General features: G+C 37.2%; 1 protein-coding gene across 4 annotated transcripts in view; it reads left to right on the top strand.

Annotated features, from left to right (window-relative positions):
• Positions 1–20,375, top strand: part of ptprub (protein tyrosine phosphatase receptor type Ub) — a 528,033-nt gene that overhangs the window by 384,000 nt on the left and 123,658 nt on the right. For all 4 annotated transcript variants that reach the window (XM_062063249.1, XM_062063250.1, XM_062063251.1 and 1 more), the window contains exons 11-13: positions 2,165–2,267; positions 2,351–2,624; positions 13,410–13,446. In XM_062063249.1, the coding sequence (XP_061919233.1) occupies positions 2,165–2,267; positions 2,351–2,624; positions 13,410–13,446 (414 nt within the window). The remainder of the gene's footprint in view (positions 1–2,164; positions 2,268–2,350; positions 2,625–13,409; positions 13,447–20,375) is intronic.

Below are 20,375 nucleotides of genomic sequence, written 5' to 3' on the forward strand. Positions count from 1 at the left end.
TTGTCCTTAAGACATTAATTACCTTGTGGAGAAACACCACAGAGAGGACATTTGGTATAAGGAAGGGCATGTGTTATGCATATATATATATATATATATATATATATATATATATATATATATATATATATATATATATATATATATATATATATATATGTATATATATATATATACATAAGGTACATACTGTCAAGGACAGAATGTCACATTAAAGAGTCTTCTTAATAATGCTGATGGAAATCCAGCCGTCCTCATGGTCTCTCCTTTTAATGTGCTTGTTTGGTGATGGAATTGCTCCTACTAGGAATGCAGAGCAAAGCCACTCCAAACTACGTCTCATTCGCACTGCCTAAATCTCTCTTCTGAGAGGCCGTTTTGTTTAATTAGCGATTTAGAGCACAATCCCTGCCTACTGGCTATGTGTCATGGAGAGTTCTGGCACAAATCCATTTTGCAGAAGGAAAGGAGAAGTATTTGCAGGTCATCCTCAACTCCTTTTGGCTGGCCAACGATGCAGAACATTCACTTGCACTGAGTTTCTCTCAAATGGGTGCTGACAGCATGCAAACATTGAGCACCTTCAACTGCAACTACTGTCAGCATCTTTAAGCTGTAGCCACTTCTGATTATCCAGCTCCACTTTTACTTGAGCGCATATACAGTTAGACATGTGCACCTCGATGACTGATTTTTAATTAGCCAGCTGTCTTTCAAAAGATCTTCATTGCCAGCGATCCTCAGCGTTTTTGGTTTTTTTCAATCCTTTAGTCTAATAATGTCTGAACTGAATGCTGTGGTATTGGCCAACACATTTTTAATGTAGTGATCATTTATTGTACATGGCTAGTTTGCTCTCCTCTCCCTCACTAATTGACTCCTGATATTAAAAGCAAAATGTGCCGCGACAACTCTAGGGAAGAGCATGACTTAAGAAAAATCATTTTAAATGAAAAACTAATCAATTTTGCCTCCCTGGCATGACTTTAACTTGGACCTCTGGCCAGGAAAACTATAAGAGAAGTTCAAACAATGTGCTTAATGTGAGGACAAGGGTATTTAGTATATTAGCTGTGCTGGCCTTTTAAGCACAGAAATAGGGTGTCTCTTTTCTAATATTCTGCGGTGTGCTAGTTCTGCAAGAGATGGAACATTTAATAGATAATGAATAGCCAAACACTATACGTTCAATCCATCTGTTGGCAATATTACATCTTTATAAACCGTACAGGCTATGTTATAAGAAACCTTTTTATTAGTCTTCGCTGTCAAGAAGTGTTAGAGAAAAAGTAAATTAATTGCAGTGTAATAAAAAGCTTTGATGGCATTTGAAAGCTGTGCAAAATGTAGAAACGGTACTAGAAATAAGTTATTAAAAAACATTGTTTACTTGCCTTTATCGCAACATAAGGTAGTGAAAAAGGTGCGGAGTGAGATTATTGCTGGTGCTGCAGCACAGAGCAGGCACATGTACCAACGTCTTACGTCACAGAAAGTTCAATTTCTGGCTCTATGGTTATCACTTTGTAATTACCGGTACCTTTCTGTGGTCACATCACATTATAACAAAAGAAAGAAGGCCGAAGGACAATTGAAACACACTTTGTGTTAAGATGTTCCAATGTGCTGTAACTAAGCGCTAAGACAATACGTAATTATATATTACTATGCAGCATGTACAGTACCATGCAACAGTACCATGTGTTGTAATGCAGGTGCCAATTTTGAAGAACACAATTTTTTTCACTTGCACTTTTTACATTTAACAAATTTGATTTTTAACAAATCACATTTGACATAACACAGCAAATGTATTTCTACTTAGAAGCATACAGGCACCAAACTCTGGAAAATCTTACTAAAATAATTAATCAATCAATCAATGTTTACTTATGTAGCCCTAAATCACGACCGGTGTAATGGACGTCGAGTGGATCTAGCATAATATAATAAATAATAATACATTTTTATTACATTGCAAAAAAAGGATATTTTTTCAAAATATTTACATTTTAAAATGTAATATAAAAAAATCGAAACAAATATATTATTTTTCTTTCCAAAGATTTTCAAGAGTTTGTTGACTATATGCTTGCAAGTAGGAATACAATTGTTTTTTAATGAATGTATGGGAAACATTGACGTATATAAAATATGTCCTCAGCGCCAACATTCGATTATGGAGACATGCCATCCCCCTTGAGTGAGACTGAAAGCACAATCACTGTGCTGCTGCGCCCCGCCCAGGGTAGAGGAGCACCTGTCAGGTGAGGAAACCATCTTAAATTGTAGAATGCAAGCTTCAGAAATAGTGCATTCAAACTGTCCCCTTCTGACCCGTTGTGTCCAGCACATACCAGGTGGTGATAGAGGAGGAGACAGGGAAAAAAGTAAAAAGGGAGATTGGGCTTCAAGAGTGTTTCCCACTCCCGATGTCCCACGGCGAGGCCTTGGCCAGGGGCACCCCACACTACTACACTGCTGAGCTGCCACCCAGCAGCCTGCCAGAGGCCAGTCCTTTCACTGTGGGTGACAATCATACTTACAACGGCTACTGGAACACCCCGTTGGACCCTCGTAAAAGCTACCTCGTCTACTTCCAGGCTATGAGCAATTTCAGAGGGGTGAGTGACGGGAGACACCCACCAGTGGGAGCAATTTTCCAACTTTAGTAAACACACATTGAACCTTAGCCAGTGTTGAGGGGTGTTACTGATGTTGTGGTTTTGTTAATACTGCGGTTGATGCTGTTAAACAGCTGGCATTGTCTGGGCTCACAACATTTGAAATGGTATTCATGCCATTAAAAGGATCGCGGAACGATAACATTTTGAGCTGGCAGGGTAAGTACTTGGAAATGATGTGTTTATTTCCCACTACTTTGATTCCCTACACCCATGCCAGAAAGGGTAAATTACATGCCTGTATTAGCTGGAAGTACGAAGCGTCAACAATATACTCTTCATCATCTACCTTTTTGTTTTTCCTCTCTAATTTGTCCTTTTATTACGTACCATCCACTTAACTTTCTTTCCAAATCGATTCTTCGTTTGTCCTTTCTTTATTGTACATTTAGCTGATGTGTTCAGACTTAGCAAACATCTCTATCATGGCTTTAGAGCAGGAATATTCAACTAAATTGTTTTAAGGACCACATTTACATAATGTTAAGGACCGGGGGGGCGGATTACTCCCTTCACTCTTATATTCTTATTTGACTTTGACTTAAAAAAAACAAAAAACAAACAAAAACAAAAAAAAACAGGGACAGTACATATAGATGAACACACAAATGTAAATTGCAAAATGTTGTAGCTAGTGGATAATTTACATATTTTATCCCTGGGGCAATTAATGCCTAACACACAAGAACAGGACAGCACCAAACAAGAGGAGTAAAATAACATATACAACAATAAAACAATAATAATATAAAGTACAGTAGGACTGAAAAAAAACATTACTAATTACAAATGACTAATGACAGACCAGAAATTAGAAAGTTGGATTTGAGTGCCAAAGTGCCAAAGTGATTGAGTGTTAAGATATGCAATAACAACATTGCACATTGCCAGTTACAAAGTGCTAATTCACAATTTTGTAAAGTGCTGTTGTAAATTGCACATTGCCTTAACTATGTATGGTAACCTTATTGCACACACACGTATACACACACACACGTGTGTGTGCGTGTGTGCGTGTGTGTGTGCAAAAAGGCTAGCATTACGATAATATCGGCCTGCCAATATTATCGGCCTGCCGATATCATCGGCCGATAAATGCTTTAAAATGTAAAATCGGAAATTATCGGTATGGTTTTTTTAATTATCGGTATCGTTTTGTTGTTGTTGTTCTTTTTGTTTTTTTAAATCAACATAAAAAACACAAGATACACCTACAATTAGTGTACCAACCCAAAAAACCTCCCTCCCCCATTTACACTCATTCACACTCATTCACACAAAAGGGTTGTTTCCTTCTGTTATTAATATTCTGCTTCCTACATTATATATCAATATATATCAATACAGTCTGCAAGGGATACAGTACGTAAGCACACATGATTGTGCGTTTTGCTGGTCCACTAAAAGTACTAACCTTTAACAGTTAAGTTGACTCATTTTCATTAATTACTACTTTCTATGTAACTGTTTTTATATTGTTTTACTTTCTTTTTTATTCAAGAAAATGTTTTTAATTTATTTATCTTATTTTATTTTATAAATTTTTTAAAAAACGATCTTATCTTCACCATACCTGGTTGTCCAAATTAGGCATAATAATGTGTTTATTCCACGACAGTATATATTGGTATCGGTTGATATCGGTATCGGTAATTAAGAGTTGGACAATATCGGGATATCGGTAAAAAAAGTAATTGTCGGATATCCCTAGTTAGCATACATTGTTGTGATTATGTACGCACTATTTCACAACATTTGCATACATAAGAAAGTCCAGTATAGGTAAGCAGACAGGGTCACAAGACTGGTTTATCACCAGCAACATACTCCCCAAAAAACAACCCATACTTTAAAAATACTTTTATCAATTGCACCATTTACATGTGATAATACAACACATCTAGTGGATTTATCAAGATTCATTATGAGTGCAAATTTTCAATTAACCGCAGTTGTAGATGCTTGTTGAAAGAGATAAGAGTTTGTAAGTCTTGTTCGTTACTTGGTATCGTGTTCCATTAGTGTGACGCCGATATGAAAAACTGACTGCCCAAAAGCACTTTTTCTGAATGGGACCAGACAGTCACCTCTAGGTCCTGATCGAATCCATCAATTTAAGTTTGTCTTTATAAATTATTTTAGTGGAGGTTGAGCTAGTCCATGAATAATCTTGTACACTAAGGAAGGATCTGCATATTGTTTTTATATTTTCCTAACTCAGCAATGTATGTTTCTTTAAGATGTTACAATGATGGTGTGTCAAACACTTTAAAAGCTTGCTTATATAAGATGTTGACAGGCTTGCATGCTAATGCCCAAGTTATTATACATTTTGTATATTCCGGAGAACCAGCACCCTTACGGTAGACATTCGATTTTGGTCTATTTATTTTGTCAGCGCTACAAGAGCACTCTGTAGTTTTCAACGACCTTCTGCAAAACAGCGAGTGAAAGATCATCTTTATGACAGCACTCTCGTGTTTCTAAGAATCATCTTCAACAATGTTTTTTAACTGAATTTGCAGGTCGCCAGTTTAATAGGTTGAATGATAAAAAAGAGAGGACCTAAAACAGGACCTTGAGAAACACAAATATTGTCACTGAAGACGTTGAACAAATGAATACCAAAGCATCTGAAGTAAACAAGCTATAGCAACACATTAGTTACATAAATCACATTATGAAAAACATGTGCAACTGCCAAAAAGGAAAGAACTTAAAGAGGTGCCTTGAGGAACGCCTCACTTATGTATGACTCCAGGGTTCTCTGTCTATGAACAAGGTTAAAATGTCAATGCAAGGATCTGAGAATGTGTTTACATTGGTTCAAGTTCCTCTATACAACAGGAGCACTCTAGTGCTTCTAGGAACTTGATGCAAAAACATTTGTCTCCCAAGATTTGAACTGAACTCGGGGGGCCGGTATAGTGTCATTCCTGTGCTGGATTTGGCCCCCGGGCCGCCAAATGAATAGCCCTGTTTTAGAGTGTCATGGTTGAAAGGAACAATGTTTAAGTTTCCGGCCATTCCAGTAAAAAGACAAAGCTCGGGCTCCAGCGATACCCAGAGGACATTACCTTTCCAAATTCGATTACACGAGGAGCTGCTACCTGGATGAAGCAATTACTTAGTGATAATTGGACCCAGGTGCAGATGATCCGAAGAGGAGAGAGGATGCTTTAATATTTGCTGTCCACAGCCAGACCTCCGTGCTTGAATGATGTCCACAAAGTGGACCTGTTGATATCTATAGGGCTTTTTTTATTTTTTATTTTTTCACAATATAAATAGGTTACACATGCAGAGCTGTCTTTATCCAGTGGCATTCTTGTCTTGGGTCATTAAGGGATTCTATCTCATTAATTCATTGTCCATCTGTGGATAGATCCTGTCTCAACCCTGCAAGATGTTGCCACAATAATTCCCAGGGGGTACTTTGGTACTTGAAAGCAATCCAACCCCAATTTGATTTAGCAAGTTTTCCAAACACATCATTGGAACAGATAAAGTAGTTGTGAAAGCATCAACATTAAAGGTGGTTCTTCCCTTTGGTGGTTTGGTCTCATCCGTTAATGGTCTCAACAGATTTGGTTCTGTCAGTAGACAGTAGTCTTTTTTTCTAATGGATCTAGGTGGGTGGTTTGCTCCATTACCAGTGGCATATTTTTCTAAGCCAGTGGAGAAACCTATTGAGGGAGTGCAGAGTGTGCACTTCATAGAACTAGTCTGCTAAGCATGGGCTTAGATAGGGTTTACTGGCGGCTGGGATTAGGTTTTGTTTTGCCTGGTAGTGAGGCAGAGCCCGTGACCCACAATGAGGGGAGCATTGGGTGGTGCATTACCCAGACGACAGTGTCCCCCTTTTTTGCATGGTGCTGCTTTCATTCAGAATATTCTACAATAGTAGTGGCAGTGGACATTGGTACAGGAGAACAACACAATGCAATTAAGTTAAAAAAACAAAACATAAACAGATTTACCTTTGGTCTACCAAAGCAGCTTTACGAATGTGAGGCAAACCTCTCCTGAGAGGGACTGGAAGACAAACATTTATATTTATATTAGGACTGTCAAAGACAATTAATCACACAAAAAAATCATATTAATCATGTATAAATGCAGATTAATCACACAATTTATTTTAACCGCGCATGCTTCTTTACCTATAAGGACCCATAACGTCCAGATGACGGAAAGTTCACAAACTTTTGTATTTTTTTATTCTGATAATGAATCTGCCTGTCATTTCCCATAATATCAATTCGTTTTTGAGTGATAGGTAGATAACGAACTGTACTTGGAAAGCCCCTTTTTGCATCGCCAGACTCGGTATGTCGCCCCCTCTTGGTGGGATGTCATGTACAGAACTGGAGTCTATTTTCCACACATGGACAGTGTGGATAAAGGCATGTAAATATATTATTTTGATCACTTATTTGTATGTTTTTGACGCCCTGGTCCATGATTAATTAAAAACTGATATGATTAACATTATGAGCAAAAAATAAATGTAAAATAAATTGCAATTTCCGAACACATCCATCTCCTCTTCTATAGACATCATAGCCTGTGTTTCCTCATGCTCTTTCAGAATTTCCTCAAGCACATTGAGGAAAACATCCGTAGACGAGGACGCAAAATAGAATACTCGGGACTGACTTCTTTGTCTGTCATTTTTTAACATCTGCTCTTCTTTTACTGCTTTTCTGATGGTTCTGACTCAGTCTGTCTCCCTTTGTAGGGGCTCCTGATTTTTGGGATCGCATTTGGCTAGAGTCTTTTACATTTTTTACATCTAAACTCCGACCAAAACCCTTTTTCTTCAAAGTCAGAATCATTAAAATGACCCCTACAAATAACACTCCTCTCGCTTGATCCGTCTCATTTTGCTGAGTCAATTTGAGTGGAGAGGTCCATACTTTCCTCATATTCCCATCATTTGAAAATGTATGCAAGATCATCAAAACCATAAGTGTGGTTAATCAAATTTTTAAAATTAATAATTTGACAGCACTAGTTAATATACATTCTGCTGGACTCAGGACAAGAGCATCTGTAAAGTAATCACCATAACTAATAAACATAGTTGAGACAGTTATTGTTTTTACGTGGAGGAAACTTTTGGAAGATACTGTATGATACTGATATTACACATGTCCCATAAAGTGTGATTATTATATTTCCAAAAATTGCATTCGTTTTACAAATGCACAATAATCATCTAAAGATTGACACATGACGTCTCATGAAGTTAAGGCTAATAATAAAGAAATACAGTATTCAAGTGTTCAGAATTACAAACCCCGTTTCCATATGAGTTGGGAAATTGTGTTAGATGTAAATATAAACGGAATACAATGATTTGCAAATCATTTTCAACCCATATTCAATTGAATATGCTACAAGGACAGCATATTTGATGTTCAAACTGATAAACATTTTTTTTTGTGCAAATAATCATTAACTTTAGAATTTGATGCCAGCAACACGTGACAAAGAAGTTGGGAAAAGTGGCAATAAATACTGATAAAGTTGAGGAATGCTCATCAAACACTTATTTGGAACATCCCACAGGTGAACAGGCAAATTGGGAACCGGTGGGTGCCATGATTGGGTATAAAAGTAGATTCCATGAAATGCTCAGTCATTCACAAACAAGGATGGGGCGAGGGTCACCACTTTGTCAACAAATGCGTGAGCAAATTGTTGAACAGTTTAAGAAAAACCTTTCTCAACCAGCTATTGCAAGGAATTTAGGGATTTCACCATCTACGGTCCGTAATATCATCAAAGGGTTCAGAGAATCTGGAGAAATCACTGCACGTAAGCAGCTAAGCCCGTGACCTTCGATCCCTCAGGCTGTACTGCATCAACAAGCGACATCAGTGTGTAAAGGATATCACCACATGGGCTCAGGAACACTTCAGAAACCCACTGTCAGTAACTACAGTTGGTCGCTACATCTGTAAGTGCAAGTTAAAACTCTCCTATGCAAGGCGAAAACCGTTTATCAACAACACCCAGAAACGCCGTCGGCTTCGCTGGGCCTGAGCTCATCTAAGATGGACTGATACAAAGTGGAAACGTGTTCTGTGGTCTGACGAGTCCACATTTCAAATTGTTTTTGGAAACTGTGGACGTCGTGTCGTCCGGACCAAAGAGGAAAAGAACCATCCGGATTGTTATAGGCGCAAAGTTGAAAAGCCAGCATCTGTGATGGTATGGGGGTGTATTAGTGCCCAAGACATGGGTAACTTACACATCTGTGAAGGCGCCATTTGGAGCAACATATGTTGCCATCAAAGCAACGTTACCATGGACGCCCCTGCTTATTTCAGCAAGACAATGCCAAGCCACGTGTTACATCAACGTGGCTTCATAGTAAAAGAGTGCGGGTACTAGACTGGCCTGCCTGTAGTCCAGACCTGTTTCCCATTGAAAATGTGTGGCGCATTATAAGGCCTAAAATACCACAACGGAGACCCCCGGACTGTTGAACAACTTAAGCTGTACATCAAGCAATAATGGGAAAGAATTCCACCTGAGAAGCTTAAAAAATGTGTCTCCTCAGTTCCCAAACGTTTACTGAGTGTTGTTAAAAAGAAAGGCCATGTAACACAGTGGTGAACATGCCCTTTCCCAACTAATTTGGCACGTGTTGCAGCCATGAAATTCTAAGTTAATTATTATTTGCAAAAAAAAATTTAAGTTTATGAGTTTGAACATCAAATATCTTGTCTTTGTAGTGCATTCAATTGAATATGGGTTGAAAAGGATTTGCAAATCATTGTATTCCGTTTATATTTACATCTAACACAATTTCCCAACTCATATGGAAACGATGTTTGTAGAATGAGAACATGTTTTATCTTTTGAGCGTGAGTTTTCTGAGATGCTGTCCCTAATCTAAAAAGGCAGATGTGATAACAAGGACTACGCCGCAGAAGAAACCTCCTTAGTATGATGCTGAAAGCTCCAAACGGGCTGTGCTATATATGACATTGGAACAATCTGTTTGAACGTTTAGTTAGCCCATGGTGGTGATGCATGATATCATTGTCACTCGGGCTGCACGGGTATTCGACATAGAATCGACATCGAGACTTGAATTAGTGCGATAACGTTTCTGCAAGAGGCTCAGGTGTTCTTTTTCCTCCGCCATCACCGGCATTTGTGTGACAGAAATGTTCGGCAATCAGAATTGTTGACCCTTGTGTTTGTTCGTCTCTCACTTCAAACAAGGAGAAAGAGAAAGAGGTTTCTCTGTGCATTGCTCTCAGCACCTGAGCGCGTTTATTTGACAATAGAATTAACTGAAAACAATGAGCCCTCTTTTTAGTCATTCACAATCTTTGTCTAGGTGGGCAGAGAGCAGGGCTCCAGTTTTACACACACAAAAAGAGCCTCACAACTCGCTAGTGCGAAGTGCAACAAAGTAGCAAAAATTAGGTGTAAAAAAATAATTACTAAGCCGAATGTCCTGTTGTAATTTTTTCAGCTTTAAATCAGTTGGGCAATATGAGCCCATCAACAGAGACGAACAATCGATAATGCCGTGATCACGTGATGAACAAAAAGACAACGTGCGATCTCGATTTTGAAACTGGGAAATAAGAAAATGCACTTTAAGAGAATCGATTTATTTTCTGTTTATTTCTTTAGGATAACAAAATTACAGCAGATAGGTAAACCGTTCTACAGTAATGAGAAATAAAATATTATATTCTTTTAAATGGTTATTTTTATTATTATAATTTATTATGATTATATTACTTTATCGATTAAGAGCATGTTGTAAACAAAAGCTCTGAGTCTGCCTGCATAAAGCCAAATATTTTTTTAGAGTAAATTATTGTATATTGTTCTGTTTGGCACCTTGAGACAAGACTATGTTGATTGACAGTCTAAAAGTAATAGACCTTCCTTCACTTGTTATTTTCGCAGTTTTATGCATTCATATGTATAAAATATAAAAATCGCAAAAGGAATCTCAAACACAACTTTGGAGAGAACAATCACAATGAGGATTTCTCTCAAAATAGTGCAGCCCTGATTGTCACATTATTTCTTTTTTGTGTTTAGAGCTCGTCTTTAATTTTCCTGCATGTAGTGTTTAGAGAAAAGTAATAGATCATATGTCCAGAGTGAGACTCACAATCCGTTGATTGTTTGGGTTTGTATCCATTAAATGATGCAGTTGCCATGCGTGATACAAACAAAGCAGTAGCATAACCACAGGGAAAATACATGTTGTGTGTGTGGATAATTGTATCGCGGCAATCATAAAACTAATTTGCATCATCAGTTTTTACTGAAAGTAACCGCATACTGTACTTGGATTTTACATGTAGTTGTTGGGGATGAGTAGTACAATTTTTTTTTATACCTCTTGTCAAGTTTGACATTCAGGTAATCTGTGTCAGTGCTTCAAAGAAAATCTATACTAGGTATAGAGTAATAAAAGTTTCCTGCCTGAGCCTTCTATATCATATTGACTGGTTCATTAATGAAGGTCTGGTGGGTTTGTGTCCGTCTTGACAGTTTGGAGAAAATTGCACCCAATACTCTCCAACAGAGGCATCCATGTGAGAGTAATTTAAACAGTATGGGCCTCATAATATTTAGCATTTAGCTGTGCTAATTATCTAGAGAGGGACTGTCAAGCCTGTGTAATTGCTTTGATTGATCGGTCTTAAAGAGGCTCTTCAAAGTCTGTAGATACAAGACTGACGCTTTGCTGGCGAATGCAGCAGCTCTTACTTCAAACACAGACACACTGAAAATATGGGCAGTGGAGCCTTGTGTTCTGTGTTGGCATCCATGTTGTGTGTTTGGAGCTGCCAGGACCCACCTGCCCCTGCAGCAGGACTAGCACTACACAGTTAAATGTGTGAAGTGTGAACAACTATGACAGGCTTGCCAATTAACTATTCCGCGAAGTTGGCATGCATTAACTCATATACCAATAGTAAAGAGCACAGGTGTCAAACTCATTATACACCTTATGAATTGCAATGGACACCACAGCTGTAGTGGTATTAATAGGATGCATTGCACTAACCGTGTGTCAGAGTACCATTAAAAGTAGCAATACTGTACCACTATAACTATTAAAGTGGTCCTATTATGCAAAACCCACTTTTCTTGCGTGTTGGCGCCTGTTTTTGTGTATTCAGGATCCACATAAGAGCCGAAAATGTATATGCAAACCATTTAAGCGTTAAGGAGATATTTATAGAACAAGTTAACCAACATGTGACGTCAGCAGATATCTTTGGCATCTTTGTTTACCCAAAGATCTTTGTAGTCCAACTATGTAGTCAAAAAGCTCCTTCTTTTTAACTAGTACACAACATCTCTGTTCATTATTTAGTGATGTATTAGATGTACAATGACGTGTATATTATCTATAAAATCAGTGCACACTTGCACCAAGTGTCAGAAGGATGGAACGTAGCTTTAGCATCGTGACGCCAAGATGCAGCAGACGGTTAGCAGACACTCAGTATAATATTATTTAATTAAAAAAAAAAGAAAACACACTCACGAGGGAGTCAAAGAACACGTAACTAGAAGTAGAAAACAGAACAAAGGAAGGCGAGTGCAGCTACCAAGTGCACATGACACGGAACCTCTTTTTGGAGGAAAAAGAGACACTCACTTCCTGACGCATGAGGTCGTAGACAAAGCAATAGGGAGACTAAATTGGCAACTGGGACACACCTGTACCCGGTTGCCAATTAAGGACAGGTGTGAGAGCCATCACTCAGTAGCCAGACAGGGTAAATGAAACTACAAATAGAGAGTACTGGACAGTGACAATCCCAGGAAAGAGTAAACTTCTGGCGAGTAAATATACATACAATTAAAGCCAAAATGATCCATATACTGTATACAGTATGTCAATTTTGGAGTTTAAGTGTATTTTGTTGTTTTGTTGGATAACTTAGCTGGAAATGGCACACGATTGTGGCTATATATGTTAATAGGGTGTTGTTTCATCGTTTTTTGTTTTGTTTTTTTTTAAACTGAGGAAAGGCAATCCTTTTCACCATTCTAAAGGATGCTTGTGACTTTCGAGCATAAGCGAGAGCAGCAAATGTGTGGGGCTCAGGCCAGAGCATTTAAGAGGAAACACAGCCTCTTAAGGAAAATAAAGACAAAAACATCTATTTAACTGTACATGCTCAGCAACATTTACATAAGTGTCCCTCAATGGCATCTGTACATTTTAATTTGATCAAGCATCTCTCCAAGAGGTGGAATTGGATTAGAGTCTTGAATTTCATTAATGTTGTTCGACAAAGGTCCTTTTATAACTCTGAGATGTCATCAGCTTGAGTTTGAATAGAATTAATTCATTTTTATAGTGGTGCATCAGTCTGGAACCATCCCCTAATTATGCCCCCCCAACCCCTTTTTAACTCTAATCTTTTCTCCTTCAGCAAAAATCTCTTATCTGTATCTTTAGTAGGCTGCCACAGCTCTCAGATTTACTGAAATGTTGTTCTAACTCTCATATCAAAAGGTTATTTTTCCTTTTAGTCAGAGTACGTTTTCCTGCAGTAATTACTGAAATAAAGCATATTTTTAGAGAAGGAAAGAAGAGCCCACTTAAAATTGTGAGCTTTAGATCTTAGAGAGAAGATATCACTTTGTATCTGGTTCTATTAATGCAAAAGGCAAAGTAACACTCTCCTCATTTGTGTGTTTTTCCTTTTGCAGGAATCCAGAATAAACTGCATCCGCATTGCCCGCAAAGGTAATATGACATGAATGGTGTGACCCAGAGTGTATTTTGCATCAACAATCTTTAGACACGTTGCAGTGTTTTCTCTTTGTTATTGAAATGGACTCCATAGAAAGTAAAATAAGTTCAATAAAAATGTGATATAAGGCAAAAAGAAGGTCAGATAAGGTAAATAGAAAGTAAATAAATATTAGTAGGTAAATAAAAGGCAAAAGAAGGTAAATAGAAGGTAAAAAGTAAGGTAAAAGAAGGTAAGTGTAAAGTAAAAAAGGTAAGACAAAAAGTTAAACCAAGTAAAAAAAGGGAGCTATACAGGTAAATGAAGGTAAATAGAAAAATAAATGTAGTTTAAAATAAGGTAAATTGAAGGTGAAAGAAGGTATATATATGACACGCTTGCGCGGCCGCATGTTAGCGGTAGTTGTCGTGATTTGAGATGCAAAATGGAATGCAGGAATGCAGCTTGCAAGTAAAATAATATTTAATTACACCTGTGAGTAGTCAAACTCTACAAAAACACTTGTTGCGGGGTTGTGCACGTAAAAAAACAGAACACACTTGCGTTTAGCAGCGCACAAAAGGACTATAAGGAAACTCAAAACAAGGCTGTGGTGAAAAGAACGAACAGCGTGCCAGAGCAGTCAGTTCCCAAGCGCTGAATAAAGTGCGAGACTGGCTTAAGAAGGCAGTCTATCCATCCATCCATCCATCCATTTTCTACGGCTTGTCCCTTTCGGGGTCACAGGTGGTGCTCAGCTGCATTTGGGTACACCCTGGACGAGTCTCCATCTCATCGCAGGGCCAACACAGATAGACAGACAACATTCACACTCACATTCACACGAAGGCAGTCTAATTACTAATAAAAAATCAGGTGGACCTAACAGCGCTCTGAAGCAGGGGTCAACTTTCTTCAGGAAGGACAAACCAAAACGGGAAAAGAAACCAAAATAAGAGTGCTAGACTGGAACTAAATCATAAAACACAGGAAAATGCCAACAAACTCAAAATAAGGCACGGCCTGGTGTGACAAGCCGTTACAATATACTAGGTAAAAGATGATAATGCAAGGTAAAATAAGATAAATAAAAGGAAAAAGAAGGTAAATTAAAAGTAACAAAAAATTAATATAAAATAAGGTAAAAAAAAATATTAAAAAGCTAGACAAAGTAAAAGAACGTAAATAGAAGATACAAGTAGGTAAAATAGGGTAAATAAAAGGTAAAATGTACATTGAAGTTAAATAAAAGGTAAATAGAAGATATAGGAAGATAAAATAAGGTAAATAGAAGGTAAGACAAGGTAAATAGAACATAAAAGAAGGTAAACCAGGCTAAAAGAAGGTAAATATAAGCTAAAAGAAGGTAAAAAGAAGGTATGAGAATGTAAATAGTAAAGGTAAAACAAGGTAGGTAAATAGAAGGTATGGGAAGGTAAATACAAAGGTAAAACAAGGTAAATATAAGGTAATAGAAGGTATGGGACGGTAAATAGAAAAGTAAAACCAGGTAAATAGAGAATGCAAGAAGGTAAACAGAATGTAGGTTGCTATTGCTCTGTTATTGTTCTCAAGTGGACAAATATTCCCCGTCAGCCCTGGTTGTTTAGCTGCGCTTTCCGGAGAAAAGGGCATCAGGCAGGGAGGGATTAGAGGTCAGACTTTCATCCTGTTTGTTTGGAGGCGGCCGCTGGGATGCAGTATATCAAAGGCAGTGTCTTTGTTCTCATCAGCGGCCCACTAGATGGCTACATCTGAGGGGCTCTGACCTCAGCGGGCTCCAAGGGTCCTCCACATCAAAACTTGCACATGGAGCCACCTTGGCCTCAGTGTGAGAAAGTGCATCCCCCCCCCCCTCCTTTCCGTACCTCAGCTTTTGGATTGGAAGGGACATGAAAAGGGCAAGGAAATTGACACTAATTTCTCTTGGCAGGAGAACCCCCCCTCCCATCCCTCTCTCTTGCTGGACTGAGGATCACAGTGAATAAAAGTCATGAGTTTGGAGAAATCACTCTACCGTAGCAGTAAACACATCCTTGCACAGAAATTGACTAGGCTGGGTGTCTTGTTTTCTTTTGTTTTTTTGCCCCTAAGCTCTGTCTTGTCTCTCGTTAAGGCTTTTGTGGGTTGAGTAAAACAATTTAAGGGCGAGTTTCTTCGACTATAGTAACACATTTCATGTTTGGTTTCATGTAGGGCTATCTTCAAATATGCAGAGATTTGTCTGACTAAACCCACTCACACCCCCTCCATGGGAAGAAAGCGAGTTAAGTGCCGGCTGAGTGCGTAAAATACTCTTGTGTGCAGAGTTGTAGACATATAGTTTTTAGAGCAGGGGTGTCCAAACTTTTAGACTTGGGGGGCCACGTTGGCTAAAAAAAACAGGTTAGGGGCCAGGTTATCTATCTATCTGTAAATTTATGAGTGTAGTATTATGTAAAAGTATATCCTATACCAGGGGTGTCCAAAGTGCGGCCCGGGGGCCATTTGAGGCCCGCAGCTAATTGTTTACCGGCCCGCCACACATTCTGGAAATGCTATTGCAAAAATAAAAAATAAACATTAAAAAAAGTGTAATGAGGTGAAATCTAACTAGAAAAAGTTGCAATGTTGAAACAAAGCTGCCATGCAGGCTTTTTTTTTTCTTTTGTCTATCTTTTTTTTAAAAAATTTTGCCATTGCTCCAAAAAAAAAAAAAATCAATGTTTTAATTAATTATTGACCTATTCAAGGCTCCAATTATTTCAAATATGTCACTTTAAAATGTTTTATGTGGGAAATATTGCATATATTGTGTGGTTGCCATACAAAAACATCAACATTTTATTTGACAAGCATAAAACAAACAAAATAATAGTTCAAACGTAAAATCGACAGATATATCTGAAGTTGAGCTCGTAACTTAAGTGTTGAAAGTTAAAAAAAACTAATAAAAATGTAAATGGTAAATGGGTTGTACTTGTATAGCGCTTTTCTACCTTTTTTAAGGAACTCAAAGCGCTTTGGCGGGAGCTGCCATGCACGGCGCTAACCAGGCCCATCAGGAGCAAGGGTGAAGTGTCTTGCTCAAGGACACAACGGATGTGACTAGGATGGTAGAAGGTGGGGATCGACCCAGTAACCCTCAGATTGCTGGCACGGCCACTCTCCCAACTTCGCCACACCGTCCCATGGTATCACTTTCTGAGTGGGGCACCTTTTGGATCCCAAATATATTTAATGGAATTTTAATTATCTTTTTCACTGTGATTACTCAAAAATAATAATGAATTAAAATCAGTGGTGTCCTGCATTATTGATCTTTTTAAGGCTCTAATTACTTCACATCAAACATTGCTTTCTGAATGTTTTGGGCAGTGGGGGAAATACTGCATATTTCCGTTTTATTATAAAAAACTAAGTTGTCTTTGACAGAAAAGGCCTAAAAACTTTTTGTTTTTTAAAACTTTATATCAACCTGAAGTTGATATACTGTAGAGATTTACTGTAAGCGTTAAATAAATAAATAATAATTTGACTTGTTTTTAACATTTTAATGACTTAGACCCTTTATGGTCCCCGGGAGCCCTAAAGGTAAAAAACAAACAAAATCCATATATTTTGTTATGGTTTGAAAATGAAAAATATCAAAATGGCCCCCGCATGCTTTAATTTTTCCGTGTGCAGCCCTCAGGGAAAAAGTTTGGACACCCCTGTCCTATACTATCTAAATCAGGGGTGTCCAACTCATTTTAGCTTAAGGGTCACATGGTAAAATCATGGCATGATAACGTCAAAATAAAAACAACTCCGGGTTATTTTCTTTGTTTTACTTTGGCCAAAAATAGAACAAGCACATTCTGAAAACGTACAAATCACAAATAATCCTCTGGACAAAACACTTCATGTTTGTTGAACATTTTTTGTTGAGCTTAGACTTTGTCTCGGTGTATCAACAAAGCCCGGATTAAACTTTAAATAACAGTCTTTTTGGGATTGAACAAAAAACACATGTAAGATCTTTTAGGTATCAAATACCTCCTTTAGCATGTCCACGTATCAATCCAGTGCTAACTCAACAAACCGTAAGAAACGGAGGTAAAAACTATTCAAACGGGTTAAGTTTTCTCGTTTTTGACAGAGACAATTTGGGGGACGAAGGGTGCCAAATAACGATGTGTTCGAAGCAGAAGACATAAAACGGCAGGTTTTAAGTTTCATTTGGGTAGAGGGAGAGGATCCGCAGCCATGCTTTACTTTATACCGCTTGCTAGTCCTAACAGAATTGCTATCTTGACATCCAGTGGACACATTTAGAACAGCAGTTTCTTTCATTCAAAAAAAATGCAGCTCATTTTAATACTTGGCAAACTCATTACGCAAGCCAGATAAAACCTGTTTGCGGGCCTGTTCCAGCCTGCGGACCATAGGTTTGACACCCCTGATCTAAATAAATTAAATTGTTAAATCACTGCACTCATTTCAGAACTGTATAAAGAAACTTACATTTACTTATAGTTACAATTTTAAGATAAATGCTATCTTTTCCAAATCACGCTGAACTGGTATAGGTAAGGTAAAAGAGGATTAAAAAGCTAGACAAAGTAGGTAAAATAGGGTAAATAAAAGTCAAAATGTACATTAAAGTTAAACATGGTAAATACAAGGTAAATAGAAGATATTATCAGCGTGTGTGCTGATAAGTTACACAGCTGTTTTCACATGTGATGATTGGTCCCCCACATCTCTTAATATATCAAATACATTTGTCTGCAAGCAAGAATACTTTACTAACAGTGTTGGGAGGATGTTTCATCACGGAGGACGTGATTAAGTGCGCCTCTTGCCGGCCAAATTCTGCCTTTGGAACATTAGTACCGTATTTTCCGCACTATAAGGCGCACCTAAAAACCTCCAATTTTCTCAAAAGCTGACAGTGCGCCTTATAATCCGGTGCGCCTTATACATGGACCAATATTGAGCCACAACAGGTCTCGCAACTACGGGATGCATAACGTAACCCCAGCCTCTACTGTAGCGTCTATTCTATGCGCCTTATAATGCGGTGCGCCTTATATATGAACAATGTTTTAAAATAGGCCATTCATTGAAGGTGCGCCTTATAATCCGGTGCGCCTTATAGTGCGGAAATTACGGTAGTTCGACACGCTTCTTTTAGCCGGTTCACATATGGCAACTTTGTTACAACTTTTACTTCCTCCATTTAAGTTTGACATCCTCTTGATGCCGAGCAAGCCGGGAACCTTAAAAACTGAAGTTTGGCCTTTTTCGAGGTGGAAATAGTTGCAAATCAGATCTTAGTTTTGTTCACTTTAATGAAATAATATAATCCTATAATGGATACATTTATTTAACTTGGAAGGTATACATGCTAAAGTACATTCATGAGACGTTACTTGCGCCTAGTGACTAGTCAGTATACACTACTACATATTACCATCTGTTTATTTCTCTTTTAAAATATTGAAATATTTTTGACTGACCATTGACGATGAGCAAAATCTATGTAATCAAATTTGACTAATAAAGTCCTGAGTGGAAGCCCTAGTTTCATAGTTCCAGTTCAAAAATCATGGAACACTGAATGTTTTAAGTTATAAGATGGCGTTATGTTTCATGGAGAATGTGGGTAAACATATACAGTAGAAATAAAAACATTGTGTAAAAATTTAAACTGAACTGCATTTTTTTTTTAAATTTTGCCCATTATTCACAATCCTTACGTGAGAAAAGAACACGCGTCACTCCCTTTTCTGTGTGTGCCAAATAGTAAAAAAAAACAAAAAACAAACAACAACAAAAAATGGCTAGTATGAGGCGGGTAATAATGCAGGTAATATGATTAATCTATTCCGCCTGTAAATCCCTCTAAAATTATCCCAAAACATCTAACAACGCTCCATTTACATGTCGTGATCTGCGGATTAACCAAGCTATAGGGACATTATTGTACGAGATAACTTAGAGGAACTACTTTTCTGCCTTGCTCACAGTGCTCTTCCATTTACTAGCAAATAGCCCGCTACTAGCTAGCTTGAGCTGCTAATAACGTTTTTTGCGACCCTCCATAACATGAAGAAAAAGGAACTTGAGCTGCCTCTACTACTGTATATTGCCTTTGAGTCAGGGAAACCTAATGCTAGGTTATAAATCCAGTCTAGTAAAAGGTTGTGGCACCAATTTTGAAAGTCCACGTGCTAACAACTTGATATTATATGGCTTTCAACAAATGGAACAAAGCATAAAACCATCGCAACATCATCTTTTTTTTTTTTTAATGTGAGGATTGAGGAATATTCTGAGTTTAGCAGTTCAAGAAAAATACAACATCCTTTTAGTTGGCGTCCCAGTGAGAGCGGACATTGTTAGTAATGTTCTTATTTCAAACGTTTAGCGCAACACAAAAGTAGTGTTCTTTGTCATGCGCTCTGTTAATGCACCAAGGCAAGAAGTTTTGGTAATGCTTTAAATGTAAATAATACATGTTATCATGAATGTGTCCATTATTACATTACATACATGTAATATATATATATATGTATATATACATATATGTATATATATATATATATATATATATATATATATATATATATATATATATATATATATATATATATATATATATATATATATATATATATATATATATATATATATATATATATACTGTATATGATATTATATATTGTTTATATATATTATATTATATATATGTATATGTATATATATGATATTATATATTGTTTATATATATATATATTTATATATTATATTATATATATGTATATATATATATATATATATATAAACAGTATATATATACAGTATATATATTGATATGTATATGTATATAGATATACTGTATATATACATGGTATTGTATATTGTTTATATATATATATATATATATATATATATATATTATATTATATATATGTGT

This window comes from Entelurus aequoreus, linkage group LG11 (genome assembly GCF_033978785.1).
Source record: "Entelurus aequoreus isolate RoL-2023_Sb linkage group LG11, RoL_Eaeq_v1.1, whole genome shotgun sequence".
Lineage (NCBI taxonomy): Eukaryota > Metazoa > Chordata > Actinopteri > Syngnathiformes > Syngnathidae > Entelurus > Entelurus aequoreus.